The 14562-nt window shown below is 39.8% G+C and overlaps 1 protein-coding gene across 1 annotated transcript; it reads left to right on the plus strand.

The window, feature by feature from the left end:
- The first annotated feature begins 11327 nt into the window (after nt 1-11327).
- LOC130458912 (zinc finger protein 665-like) lies at nt 11328-12932 on the plus strand. Its single transcript, XM_056825933.1, has one exon. The coding sequence runs from the start codon at nt 11425-11427 to the stop codon at nt 12838-12840; it is 1416 nt and encodes a 471-aa protein (XP_056681911.1). The 5' UTR covers nt 11328-11424; the 3' UTR covers nt 12841-12932.
- The last annotated feature ends 1630 nt before the right edge of the window (nt 12933-14562 follow it).

Genomic DNA, 14562 nt, shown 5'->3' on the forward strand with positions numbered 1-14562 from the left:
AAGTTTTCCCCACATTCACTCATTACATTTATAAGGTTTCTCTTCAGTATGAATTTTCTGATGTTGAGAGGATAAACTGTCACTGAAAGATTTTCCACAATCAATAAACTTATAAGACTTTGGTCCTATACGAATTCTCTGATGTTTCATAAGGGAAAAGCTGCTACTAAAAGCTTTGCCACATCTACTACATTCATAGGGTTTCTCACCAGTACGAACTGTCAGGTGTAGAACCAGTAATGCATTCTGCCTGAAGGTGTAACCACATTCATTACACTTAAAGGGTTTTTTCTCCAGGATGAATTCTCTGATGATGAGAAAGAGAAGAACTATCACTAAAAGATTTTCCACAAGTACATTTATAAAGTTTCTCTCCAGTGTGAATTCTCTGGTGTCGAGTAAAAGATGAACTGTCACTGAAAGATTTTCTACAATCATTGCATTTATTGGGCTTCTCTCCTGTATGAATACTCTGATGCTTAGTAAAAGAAGAGCTATCACCAAAGGCTTTGCCACGCCCACTCCATTCATAGGGTTTCTCACCAGTGTGCATCCTCTGATGTAGTATCAGAAATACATTCTGCCTGAACGCTTTGCCACATTCATTACAATTAAAGGGTTTTTCTCCAGTATGAATTCTCTGGTGGGGAGAAGGGGATGACTGTGTGTGAATGCTGCACCACATTCAGAACATTTGTAGGGCTTCTCTCCAGTATGAATTCTCTGATGTTGAGCGAGAGACAAACTGTCAATGAAGGATGTTCCACAGTCACTACATTTATAAGGTTTCTCTCCTGTATGGATTCTCTGATGTTTAGTACGAGAAGAGCCATCATTGAAAGCTTTACCACATTCATTACATTCATAAGGTTTCTCTCCAGTATCAACTCTTTGATGTAGTTTAAGAGATGAAATTTACTTAAAACTTTCCCACACTCCTTGCATTTATAGTGTTTCCCTCCAGTACATATTCCCTGATGTTGAGTTAAGAACTTACTGTGTAGGAATGCTTCCTCAAATTCATTAAGTTTGTAGGATTTCTCTCCAGTAGCTATTTTATTACATAGAGCTGAAGAGTAATTAAATTCTTTCTTACAAACATTTTTGTTACAAAGTCTCTTTCTTGAGATTCTATGTTTTTAATTGCTTCTGAATACTGTTTAAAGTTATTCCCATGTATATCATATTTATGAATACTCTTTCCTAGAGAAATGTCTCTTTCTATAACAATACTTGCCTTATGAAGGAAATTCTTCCCAAATATATCACATTCACAAATTCTTATTTTATAAGGTATGTTCTTGTGGCTGATGGTTATTTGCCTCAAATTCCTTTCATGGGTCTCCTGTGGCCTCTGGAATCTGACATCACATTCCCAGTATGGTCCCAAATTGGAGTCCCATAAGTCATATTCTGCAAGTCCTCCCTGGGATAAGTCTTTCAAGGAAGTATCTTGCTTTGCAACTGAGTTCTTGGTCTCAAGTCTAGCCTCCCAATTTATGGGGAAACAAATCATTGGAGTAAAAGCCCATGTTCATATTGGAGATATTTTCTCCTCACTCAGATTAAAAATAACATTTCCTCACAAACATCTGGTGAAATACTTAGACTGAGTAACATCCACATTTACAGATATAGAAAAGCCAGGGGAGACAGGGATTATTAGAAGGAGAAAGACTAAGTAATAGAAGTTCAAGGAAGGGAGGAATAAAAATAATCTGTAATAGCAAAAAAAAGGGGGGGGGTGGACATAAGGAAGGTGAGGATCCAATTGACTAGTAAAAGATGTAGAAGATGTAGAGAATGTGGATTACTGGAGAAGGAGCAGGACAGTTGAGGCAGGAGGCATACTCCTCTTTGTCAGTATATGAAAGAGGTTAGCTTAGATGAGAAAGAGAGTGTCCTTTCAGTAATAAAAAGTTTAAAGCAGGCAAAAGATAAGATACCATTACTAGAGAACTGCAAGGTTGTATTATCACAAGTCTGAAAAAAAAAAAGACAAATGGGTGGTCTGACCATATTCAAGAAAACCAAGGGCTCCAAGTCCTACCTTCAACACATAATGGTTGAGGGAATGGCAGGAAAGAAAAGATGAGAAAGTCAGGCAGGTGATTTGATGACAATAGGTCTATGGGAACAAACTAATGTCTGAAAGTCTGAGGCCCTCTCTCCAGGACTAGTAGACTGAGTAAAACTACACACCTAATACTCCAAAGACTGAGGAACAGAGCTATTGACTACAATAACTACTATCCACTTGTCTTCTCCCTTGCTTACTTGGATATGTGTTTCTTGGTACTTCTTTCTCTGCTGTCCATGATACTTCTTGTTCCAACAGGGAAATCACTTCTGCTTTGGACACCAGAAGCCTTGTTCATGAGTTTTTTAAAAAGAAATGAAACAGAGTACGAGAGAAGTATCAGTCTCACAATTTAATCTTGGCTAATCTTCATTAGGAGAAAGAAGGCATGATAGGAAAGCTCCAAGAGTGACAGATTTTTAAATTTTATTCTTATATTTCATTTTACAAAAAACTGGTAATTTACCAATAAGAAATTTCCAAATTATTCAAAGTTACAAGATTCAAATTTTCTTCTTCCCTCCCCCTTCACAGAGCTTGCAGGCAAGCAAGCAATTCACTCTGGGTCATACACATATCATCACATTTTCCTTTCCCAACTTAAGAAACACTCATGACCCTCTTTTGGGGTTTTTGTAGATTGTTTAACTCTGGGAAGACCAAAGAAAAACCTGATCTTTGGTTTGGACTCTGAGTCTGTTAAGGTTCAGAATCCTAACTTGATTCTTGTTGAGACTTGACCAGCAGACTTTCCTATTTTATAATTTGAAGGTGAAGTTGAGAAATATAAGGATAATAGCAGTAGTTTTTGTTTAGATAATATAAATTTGGGTTTGTCAGAACAAAGAGGACTAGTGTAGTCTTCAAATCACAGGAGAAGTGGTTCCTCCTGGAATCTGGGAGTTTATTTGGGTGGATTTAGAATCTCTTAGAATTAGAAGTCCTTTATTTATCCTTATATAGTTCAATAAACATTTTATGTTTATAATAAGAGTCTCTTTAACATCCTTGCACCTCGGTCTGACGGGAAGTTCACATTTGAGCTTCACTTCATCACTGAGGATACTTTTGATTATATTTATCAAAAGTATTGGAACAGTTTTAAAAAGTTTTGAACCTATATAGAAACAATTTTTCCAGCTAAATATTTTCTTTATTTTGTAAACCTTAAAATTTCTTAGACTTATAAATGTTGGAAATTTCACCATTGGGAAATTTCATACTTGAAAATTTTCCTATTGATAGTGAGAACTCTATTGGAATGTGAACCCCATTGGCATGGGAGGTTCCTCCTCCTCCCTTCTTAAGATTACTTTAGGACAGAAACCTTTTGCTGAACAATGGAAAGGGCTTTGACCTATGCTTAAGCATAGAACAGGAATTTCTTTGAGTCATGATTGATTTTAGAATGGATACAATAGAGATACTTGGAATGACAGAACCAGGTCTTCGAAATTACAATCTCCACCCTACTCAGTCCTAACAGGATTTAGGAAGGGCTGCAGCATAGATCAAAATTTAATTATTCCAATCTCTACCCTACTCAGGGTAACAGGATTTAGGAAGGGCTGTAGCAAAGGATCAAGTTTAATTATTTGAGAATATGACCTTTAACAGACATGTGCAAAGCCACAGACATCTTGGCGGTCCTGGGTTAAGCTAGAGCCACCATTGGCACAGGGAAGACATGGACAGTAATTGGTAGATGTGAGAACTGACGGGAGGGAACTTGGATGATTTCCTTAAAGAGAGAGGGGTCTGAGGACTAAGGCGGTTGGTTGGAGAGTTTTGGCTCTGAGTGGTTGGAGAGGTACTCTGAGAAGATTGCTCTGAAGGAAGCTGGAGGTGGAGGCCCCTGAGACTGTTTCTCCATTTTGGTCACGTGAGTAATAGGGACTGATCTCTTTCTTTGCCTCAGCTATCTAAGGGCTTGAGCCTTTTGGCCCAGCCTAAACAGAAGGGGGTATTTAAGCTCTATTCCCTTCTCTCCCTTTTCTCTCTCCCTCTCTCTCTTTATCTCTAATACCTTTCTTCATCTTCTTTGTAATTAAACTTTATAAAAGGTTGACGGCTGACTTGAGTTTTCATTTAGGAATTACATAGCTGAATTCCTTGGCGACCTTAAATTAATATATATCAGTCTTTTAAAGTGATTTCCTTGTCACAATTTTTACACTGGCTTTCAAGTGGAAGTCTAGCACCATTAATGGAAACAATCCATCCTTCTAGAGGTTCTAGATTCTCCTCTAATTAAACTCCTAAACAGAAAACAGACTCATATGCACGTAAACCCTTGTGGCACATGTATACGCAAAGGCATAGAATTCTAGTCCAAAGACTCTAAACCACAGAGGATCCCAGAATCAGAGGTGGAAGGGACCTTCCCTCTAATTCTGACTCTTTACAACATCCCCAAAGGGGGGTAATTCACATTCCAGATGCTAACCTTCCCCAACAACTCCTTTTGGGCAGCTCTCATATTCAGGATGGTTTCTTTCCATGTCAGAAAGATCTTCCCTTCCCTCTTTTCTTGCCAAGGCACATTCCCATGAACCTTCTACTTTCCTGGGTTAGTGGGAAAGCAAAGAGAGTGAAAAAAAATTTTGAGAAATTTTTATTCATTAATTTAGAATTTCATTCCATGGTTACATGATTCACACTCTTTCCCTCCTCTCCTTCTACCTTCCTCCCATAGCCAACAAGCAATTTCACTGGGTTTTATATATAATGTGAAGAGTGAAATGTTGAGGGAACTCATTTACTCATGAAGGGAAATCCAAAATCAGAGAACTTATGCAGAGTATGTAGAAAATGACTCCTCAAAGGGGAGCAAGTTATCTGAGTTCAACCAAGAGACAGGCCTTCAGTATCATCCAGATGTATTAAAAATAGATGATCTGTGGAGCTATTTCGAGTTGCAGTAAATGATATACTCTGCTTCTGATTAGAGAGATACTGGGGAAAACTCAGGAAGCCCAATTGTAATGGAGATAGAGGTACTTCTGAGAGATAGAGAGATACTATTAGAGAGAGATATTCTAGGGTTGCCTATTGATCAGTACTGATGTCTAATTGATTATTTTTCCTAAGCTCCTCCTCCCTCAATCCCTCCCTTCACCACCCTATTCTGTAGCCTTGTCTGATTTTGCCTTTGGCTTCGCACCACCCCCCTGAGTGGACTATAAGATTTATGAGGAAAAACTCTTTTCTCTTCCTTTTTCAAGTAAGGGGGTTTATTGGGAACAACAGGATGGAGAACTGAGGTAAGATGAGGTGAGAGGGCTAAGGTGTTCCCTAATCTCTAAGGAAGGTTAGGAGGATTTTGGGAAATGTCAGTTCTGTCACAGCTGTGACACAAGTCTGTCAAGGAGATATGAAGGACAATTGATTTTCTTCTGTCTTCTTCTAATCAGCCCAGTATATAACAGTCAATGACCAACATCAGCCACACCAAAGCCTCAGCCTAGGTCAGAAGCCAAGGCAGTCTCTCAGTTCATCCCCTGGCCATGCTCCACCTGATATTCCTGGGAACATTCTATTTGAAATGTTCTTTCTTCATTGACATCTGAGGTCCTTTATTCTCTGTGTTCCATGCATGGAATTATCTCTTCCTTCATGTCTCTTCCACATTGGGGAAAACTCCCAGAAGTCTTTAGGGAAGCAAATGGAAAATGGGGATAGACTAAGAATCCAACTTCCCCTACCTGTCTTTAAGAGATCTCTCTTTCTCTTTCCTGCAGTCAGTTTCAAGGAGTCTATCACCATGAGTGCTTGTCTCCAAGAAGGAATGAAAAACACTTCTTATCTGCAAAAGTCTTCTACTGATTCTGACTCTCAGGTGGGCACAACATTGGCTTTTCAACACCAATTAGTAGAGCCACATGAAGACAACCACAAGGACTCATGACAAGAAGGGCCCTCTGCCTCCAGAGAAGGAGCTGATGGATCTGGATGCAGACTTCCTTTTTTCTTTGCTCAGATTGTCTTCCACTCAGTGATGAGTATGGGGTACAGTTTGACAGTATTGCTTCTGTACACTCCATATCAGATTGCTTGCCCACTGTTACAGGGAAATTAGCAGGAATAAGAGATCCTGCAAGGCAGAAGAGCAAGGTTCCAGAACTCTGGAGAGTGACAGGCAGTTCCTTCTGAGAGGGAGAGTAGAGCAGCCAGGAGTTGAGTTTCTGTCTAGTTCTTCTGGGAAGGATGTAGAGAGCTAGATATTCTCTCTCCTGTGGCTTTCCTGGTGATCCAGTCTGTTCTTGTGGGTCCCTGCTACTGCTGAGACTGATTTCCAACAGAGATGCTCAAGACTCCAGAGGACAACTGTCAGCGAGACCTTCCTTTGAATCCTGGTCCTGCTACCTGCAATTCCTTCCCACTTTTATATATTAATTAAGGGGGTTTCATTTCACTAGATGAAGCAAGTAGATTTGTAGGTAGTGAAGTATTAAATGGTGGAGGTAACCACTTGACTTGGGTTTTAGATAGATCATCCCAAATCCCTTCCTTCCCTTATCTGAAAATGAACTATTGTCTTAGTTAGATTTATATACATTATTTCAGTAGAGTTATTTCACCACTCAGAGAAGGGAAGGGGAAGAAGGGAGAGATGCTGTGATTCTTCCACACTCTGCCCTTCTCAGAAGGCATACTGGCTGCACTTTCCTGTCCTTTTCCTGGTCTCTCTCTTTCTCGTTGCTGGTCTCCCTAGCAGGCTAACTCTCACTCTCCAAGGCTACAATGGCCCTCAGATCCAATCACACATGGCAGCTGAAGTAGCCAGAAACAGACATGCTCCAATCAGATTCTCCTCCAGCAGCAGGGATCCCTCACCAGCTCATCCACGCCACTCACAAGACTCCTGGCCAAGAGCAATTCTTTAGGGACACAAAAGACACAAGTGAGCAGGTGAAAAGTGGAACCAACGGATCACAGCCCCACCAAGCCAAACACCAAACCATTCCGGAGCACCGTAGGTGCCTTTCCAAAGAGTCAGCCCAGTATATTTCATTTCCAAAAAGATTGCAGGAACCAGAAACAGAATCAATTCGACACAAAAGCCAGGATGGATGTAAAAAGAACTTTGACAAGGCCTGAAGATACATCCCAATGTAAGAGAGCACAAGTGCAGCCAGAGGAGAGATTGAAAGACCTGGAGAGATGGAAAGAAACAGCTTTAGCCAAGAGACACTCGAGGACTTTTCAACAACTTACTGCCAAGAAGGGTCTGAGCAGCAGTTAATCCCAGAACAACAATGATTTTAGAACACGATCACTCTGTGTTAAACCTGGTCTATGTTGAACCCTGTGGTTGTCCTCTGGTGTTGTCTTATCTGGTGTGCACAAACAAAAAAACGAGGATTGAGCCTAAGAGAACTCTGATCAGAATAAGTAGAGCCCCAAACAAGAAAGTTGTTTGAGGTTATGGATTATATATGAATGAAATCAGAATGCTAATAAGAACAGGTTTTTATCTCAACTGTAATGTATAAGATTTCTGATAAAAGGGTTTATGGAAATCACACCACTGGGATATTTTTACTTAAAGTCATAAAGTGAAAGATGATTACATACCCCCCAAATGATTTCATATTCATACCGAGTATTTAATCATTGATGAGAACAATCTAAATCCTGCTAGGCATTTTCATGACTGTAAAAACAAAAGGGGGACAGTAAATCTAATATAGGCAATGGATTTGATTATTGATTAAAAACTGATTTCAGATACTCTGCTTACTGTGCTCACAAAGTATCCTCAGTTTATATCAGTGAAGTGAAACTCATAAATGAACATCATTTCAGGGCCAGGCACAAGGATGATAAAGAGGCTCTGGTTATCAAAAATAAAATATATGTTGAAATATATAAGAATAAAAGGATTTCTAACTCAAAGGGATTCCAACTCCACCCAAATGAAACACCCTGGTTCCACAAAGATCTGCTTCTCCTGTGTTTCACAGGCTACATTAATCCTCCCTGATCTGACTAACCCAAATTTATACAATCTAAACAAAAACTACCACTATTATCCTGATAAATCTTATCTTTGCTTTCAAATTATAAAAAAGCAAAAGATAGCTGGTTGAGTCTCAACAAGAACCAAGTCAGGACTCTGAGCCTTAGCAGACTCAGAGTCCAAACCAAAGACCAGATTTTTCTTTGGTCTTCTCAGAGTTAAACAATCTATAACGACAGTAATTGATAGTCAATAGTACTGAACTCAGACAAAGGACATCATTAAGTCCTGAGTCCCCCCTCACTCTGGAAAGCAAAGAAGTCATTGTAATACCAAGACTGAAAGTACCACACTTGCCTTTCTCCAAGTTACACAGAAGAGATTAGCAATCACAGTTTCTCAGCTTGCTTACCTCTATAATAGCAACCCTGGTAATGCTCATGTGTGGAGTCATTTTCATAAACATTATCCTGTGGGAGAGTAGCACATCCAGCCCCCCAATGTTGTTGTGCTTAGGATTTTTCTCTCTATCAAAGTCTTTCTTTTAGTCACAATAAAGGAAGTCATAGCCCCAGTCATGGTGCCATGATTCTTCCCCTGGTCCTTCTCAAAAGGCATGCTGGCTTCACCTTTCTGGTCCTTCTCCTTATCTCACTCTTTCTCTCTAGCTGCTAGTCTTCCTAGCTGGCTCACTCTCACTCTCTATGGCTACAACAGCCCTCAGATCCAATCACTCATCACCAGTCTCCCACACATGACTCCCATAGAGAGGGGAAAATAATTTGACTCAAAAAAATTTTAAAGGTGGTTAAAAATCATTTTTAGATTTAATTAAGGGAAAAAATAGAATGTGATTTTTAAAAATGTACCAGGCTGGGCCCCAAATCTGCTACTTAGATAAAGAAATCAAAACCTTCTCAAGGTCTATGCCATCTCCCCAGGGAAGTAAATAAGCCCTGAATTAAGGGGAAATTCTACCACCTGGAGGTGATCAAGATGGGGCAGGGCAGAGCTGAGGCCTGGAATAAAGGCAGAACTCCCAGAGCTTCAGAACCTTGGGAGGAAAGAGGCCAGATAAGGAAGTGAGAGGTACCAGGCCTACACTTTCTGATGGAGACTTCCTCAGGCAGCCCTCAGCCTGGATGAGTCTTTTTAGATGGGAGCTCTTGTTCTGTCCCACTGAACTGAACCTGAGGTTACTCTATTGAGCTTCAGGGCCTTCTGGGGTCTGTTCCTGCTGTGGGTGAGTCTGCCCCATTTTCTCCTCCTCCTCCTCAAGTCCTCCTTGCTTCAGTCCCTCACCCCAAGCTCTCAGAGGGGTCTCCCCCTGCCTTAATGAGGACCAATGACCTAGAACAAGGTAGCTGAGGGTCACCCCTGATTGCAGAGGAAAGGAGGCCCTGGATTCCTCAGGGGCCTTAGTTCCCCAATGAAACCCTTATCTATGAAACCTCTGGTAGGTGCTACTCCCAGTTCTAGGTGATGGGGAATCAAAGGCCAAAGGCAAATAGAACCTTTCCTTTAGGAGTTTCCCATTTACCCTAAGACAAACAGATAAGAATGTAGGGAATGGGAAGGGACCTCAATACTAAGAAGGGCCTGGGGAACCAGGAGATATTCCCTTGGGTATCCTGTTAATCCTATGTATAGCTTCCTTGGTATGTTTTTGTTTGAATGTTGTCTCCTGTGAGCTTCCTCAGGGAGGAGCCATTTTTTACCTCTTTCTTGGATGTCCAGCACTTAGCATAATACACAGCTCATAACAAGCTCTCAAGACATGTCCACTGATCTATTTTTCATGTTTAGAGTGTTATCAAATCAGTTACAACTTGACATAGAAAATTTAGAAACTTCAGAAGCAGATTTAGAGATAATAGATAAATTAATGGATAAATAAAATATCGACAGCAAGTCTATTCTATGGTGGGCTGTACTGAGCACTTTATAATACTACCATCTCTTAAGATCCTCACAACAATCCCAAGAGTTAGGTTGTCACTTTACCATTGAGGAAACTGAGTCAGCAGAGGTAAAGTGACTTGGCCAGGGTCACCCAGCTAGGAAGAGTTTGAAGCCCAGATTTGAAGATCTTTCTGACTTTAGGCCTTTGTGAACTCTTCCCTTCAGCATCACTTCACTGCCACTAGATTAGGAGAGACATTATCTGCATTTAGCAGGGGAAATAAGAGAAGTCAGTGATTGACCCAGTGTCTACTAAGTAGTTAGTCTAATAGTTGAAGCCAGATTTCCTGACTCCTAAACTAGGGTTCTCTTTAGGCCACAGTGCTGCTTCCTATGACTGATGGTGGAGTCTGACTTGACTCTCCTATCCCAATCAGACCATGCCATTCTCCTACTCAAGAAATGCCAGTGACTCCCATTTGCTCTGGAATTCATGGGTCCAACTATGTGACCCTGAGCAAGTCACCTAATCACCACTGTCTAGTCTTTCCTGCTCTTTTCCTTTGGAACCGATACACAGTACTGATTCTGAGAGGGAAGGGAAGGGTTTAAAAAACAAAGAATTCATGAGCCTTACCCTGTTCAGCATTGATACGCCTCTCTACCTCATTCCAACTTCCTTTTACACAGTGTTTATTCATTACAATCATTCAGTTGTCCTTCTGATATTTCCCCTCATCTTCCTTCATCCTTGAACTCTTTTGGTAGTTCTCATGGCTTGGATTCCCGAATCTCTGATCACTCCTCATTACGCACCTCCTTCAATTCCTTCCTAGCTCTGTGTTGCCCATGGATCATGGCCACTTTTCCCTCCTAGTTCTGTTGACCTGAATGACCTTCTCTGCCTTTTCCCCATGAGTTCAGGCTATGTTTGAGAGAACTCAAGGACATTCCTCTTAGGGCTATTGTCACTGTGGGGTATGTGCCTGGTTTTTCTCAGCTACAAGGGTCCCGTTCCCCTAGAAGAGGCCACAAAGGAAATTTGTGTATTTCATTTCATCTCTTTCAGACTGGGAGTCCAGGTCTAAGAGCAAGAAGGAAACTCCAAAATAAGGCATTCCGAGGAGGAAGGGAGCAAAAAGATTGGTCTTGCATTCTGCTTTTGGAGAAGTAGAAATTGATGAAAACAAATTCTGTGGAGAAATCAGAGAAACCAGGAGTCACATTTGGGCCATTTCATCTTTACTCATTTCAGAAAAGTACCAACATGTATACTGGAGAGAAATTCTACAAGTGCCCCCAATGTAGGAAAGCTTTTAATAAAAGCTCAAAACTCATTTTACATCAGAGAATTCATGTTGGAGAAAACCGTAATGAATGCAATGACTGTGGGAAAGGTTTCCATCATAGGTCAAAACTTAACATACATCGGAGGGCACATACTAGAAAAAATCCTTATCAATGCAATGACTGTGGGAAAATGTTTATTAATGACTCAAAACTCATTTTACATCAGAGGATTCATATTGGTGAGAAGCCATTTAAATGTAATGATTGTGGGAAAGTCTTCAGTCATAGGTCAAAACTCATTATACACCAGAGAATTCATACTGGTGAGAAGCCATTTCAATGTCATGAATGTGGGAAGGCCTTTATTCGGAGTTCCACCCTCCTTCAACACCAGAGAATTCATACTGGTGAGAAGCCATTTCAATGTCATGATTGTGGGAAGGCCTTTAATCAGAATTCCCACCTTCTTCAGCACCAGAGAATTCATACTGGTGAGAAGCCATTTAAATGTAATGATTGTGGGAAGGCCTTTAATTGCATTTCCAACCTCCATAAACACCAGAGAATTCATACTGGTGAGAAGCCATTTAAATGTAATGATTGTGGGAAGACCTTTAATCAGAATTCCAACCTCTCTGTTCACCAAAGAATTCATACTAGTGAGAGGCCATTTCAATGTAATGATTGTGGGAAGGCCTTTATTCGGAGTTCCACCCTCCTTCAACACCAGAGAATTCATACGGGTGAGAAGCCATTTAAATGTCATGATTGTGGGAAGGCCTTTAATCAGAGTTCCCACCTCCTTCAACACCAGAGAATTCATACTGGTGAGAAGCCATTTCAATGTCATGATTGTGGGAAGGCCTTTAATCAGAGTTCCCACCTCTTTCAACACCAGAGAATTCATACTGGTGAGAAGCCATTTCAATGTCATGTTACTGGGAAGGCCTTTAATCAGAATTCCAACATATATGTTCACCAAAGAATTCATAATAGTGAGAGGCTATTTAAATGTAATGATTGTGGGAAGGCCTTTAAACAGAGTTCCCACCTCCTTCAACACCAAAGAATTCATACTGGTGAGAAGCCATTTAAATGTCATGATTGTGGGAAGGCCTTTAATCAGAATTCCAACCTCTCTGTTCACCAAAGAATTCATACTGGTGAGAAGCCATTTCAATGTCATGATTGTGGGAAGGCCTTTAATCAGAGTTCCCACCTCCTTCAATACCAGAGAATTCATACTGGTGAGAAGCCTTTTAAATGTAATGATTGTGAGAAGGCCTTTAATCGGAGTTCCCACCTCCTTCAACACCAGAGAATTCATACTGGTGAGAAGCCATTTAAATGTTATGATTGTGGGAAGGCCTTTAATCAGAATTCCCACCTCCTTCGGCACCAGAGAATTCATACTGGTGAGAAGCCTTTTAAATGTAATGATTGTGAGAAGGCCTTTAATCGGAGTTCCACCCTCCTTAAACACCAGAGAATTCATACTAGTGAGAAGCCATTTAAATGTAATGATTGTGGGAAGGCCTTTAATCAGAGTTCAAATTTAATTGTCCATCAGAGAATTCATACTGGAAAGCGTATTAAAAAATCATGAATGTGGTAAAGATTTCAATAAGAGAACAAACTTCCTGGTACATCAGAGAATTCACACTGGTGAGGAACCTTATAAATGTGAAGGCTGTGAGAAAGTCCTCAGTTTTCAGTCATATTTTCTTGATCATCAGAGGGCCCATATTGGTGAGAAACTTTAGTAATGTGATGAATATGCCAAAGGGCTCTGTAAGCATCTAGTACTCATTGATCATCTGATCATGTTAGATATAAACCTTTTCCGTATGCTTCTTGTGAGAATCTTTTGGTACGAAATACAAAATTTTCTACATTAGAAAACTCATGCTGAAAAAAAACTTTCATTTGAAAAAAAAGTTTCATTTGGCTGTATGATAATCATGAAATGTGTTTCTCTTATGTAGCCCAATAATGAATTCAATTTTTTATTTCATTCTTTACCTCATTTTTGACACTCAGATAATACAAACCATTTATATTTATTATTTTTATTAATATATTTTCTCCTCTCATTTATTCCTAGCTTTATATAGGATTGATATTTATCTTTACATATTACAAACAAGGCAATGTTTTCTAGTTTGAATGTCACTTCACCATGATATTAATATTCTAATTTCTGACGTATAATAAAATGTGATTTTTAGAATAATTGCTTATTTTAAAATAGGGATTGTTCATCTTCAATGCTTTTTAAAACTCATTAGTTTTTTGTTAATTGAGACATTCCACATGTCTTATTTTAAAAAGAAATTCAAACTATTTCTAAAATTTTAGGAATTTCAGTTTATTTTCAATAATTTTCTTTTCATTTTTTTGTCAATTCCATCATTCATTTATTCATTTATAGCAAAAACATATAATGGGGACAGTAAATGGACAAGTTCAGTAGCAGGAATAAGGGAACATTGCTGAACAGAATATGTCCTCTGTTGGTATATCCATACAATATCTGCACATTAGGTGGATTGTCTGTAAAGGGCTGAGGAAGAAGAGATGAGTTTGGATCTGTACTACTAGGGGCAGATGCAGACTAGTAGTAAATGGGAAGAATTGGGTGTTTAAGGAAATGATAGATTTCCAGATAATGGAGGTAGATAGTTTTGAGTGATGTTAAGATCAAGCATATAATCAACTTTATGGATGGCTAAGTCACCAAGACAATGTAAACTTGGATGTGGAGAGGCTAAAGAAATGGGCGGCCAGCCCATTAGAGGGGGTATCACCATGGATGCTTCAGACTGGTAGATGAGAAGGCGATTGAGTTGGAGGAAAAAATGATGTTGTGAGCACTGGAATCCAAGAGAAGGGAAAGAAGTCTCTCAGTTTTGATGGGTTTTCCCCCCTACTATATTGCAATTCTCTCCATTTGCTTTACAAGTTGCACTTGAATGGTTCCTGCTGTCCATGGATGAATACCAGTAGTGAGGAGGTGACAGTTTTGTAAAAAGTTTTCCAAATGATTTTAATTCCAGGTTTCCAAGCAGGCTTCACAGTGTCTTTTGGAGTGGGAGAACTTGGCAATATTCCAGAGAGATTTTTCCATTTTGTCCCAGAAGATTCATTTAGACAAATCGTGTAGACTTCCTCATCTTACAAGGGCAGCCTTCATACACCTTACAGCTAATTTGGGGAGGAGGCAGAGAACTTTTCCCAGTAGGGGCCCTACTCTCCCCACATTCTTTGTTGTCCCTATAATCCATGAAAGTGAAAGATTCATAAGACCTGGCAAGAGAAGATGGGAAGG

The sequence above is a fragment of the Monodelphis domestica genome, chromosome 4, assembly GCF_027887165.1.
Source record: "Monodelphis domestica isolate mMonDom1 chromosome 4, mMonDom1.pri, whole genome shotgun sequence".
Lineage (NCBI taxonomy): Eukaryota > Metazoa > Chordata > Mammalia > Didelphimorphia > Didelphidae > Monodelphis > Monodelphis domestica.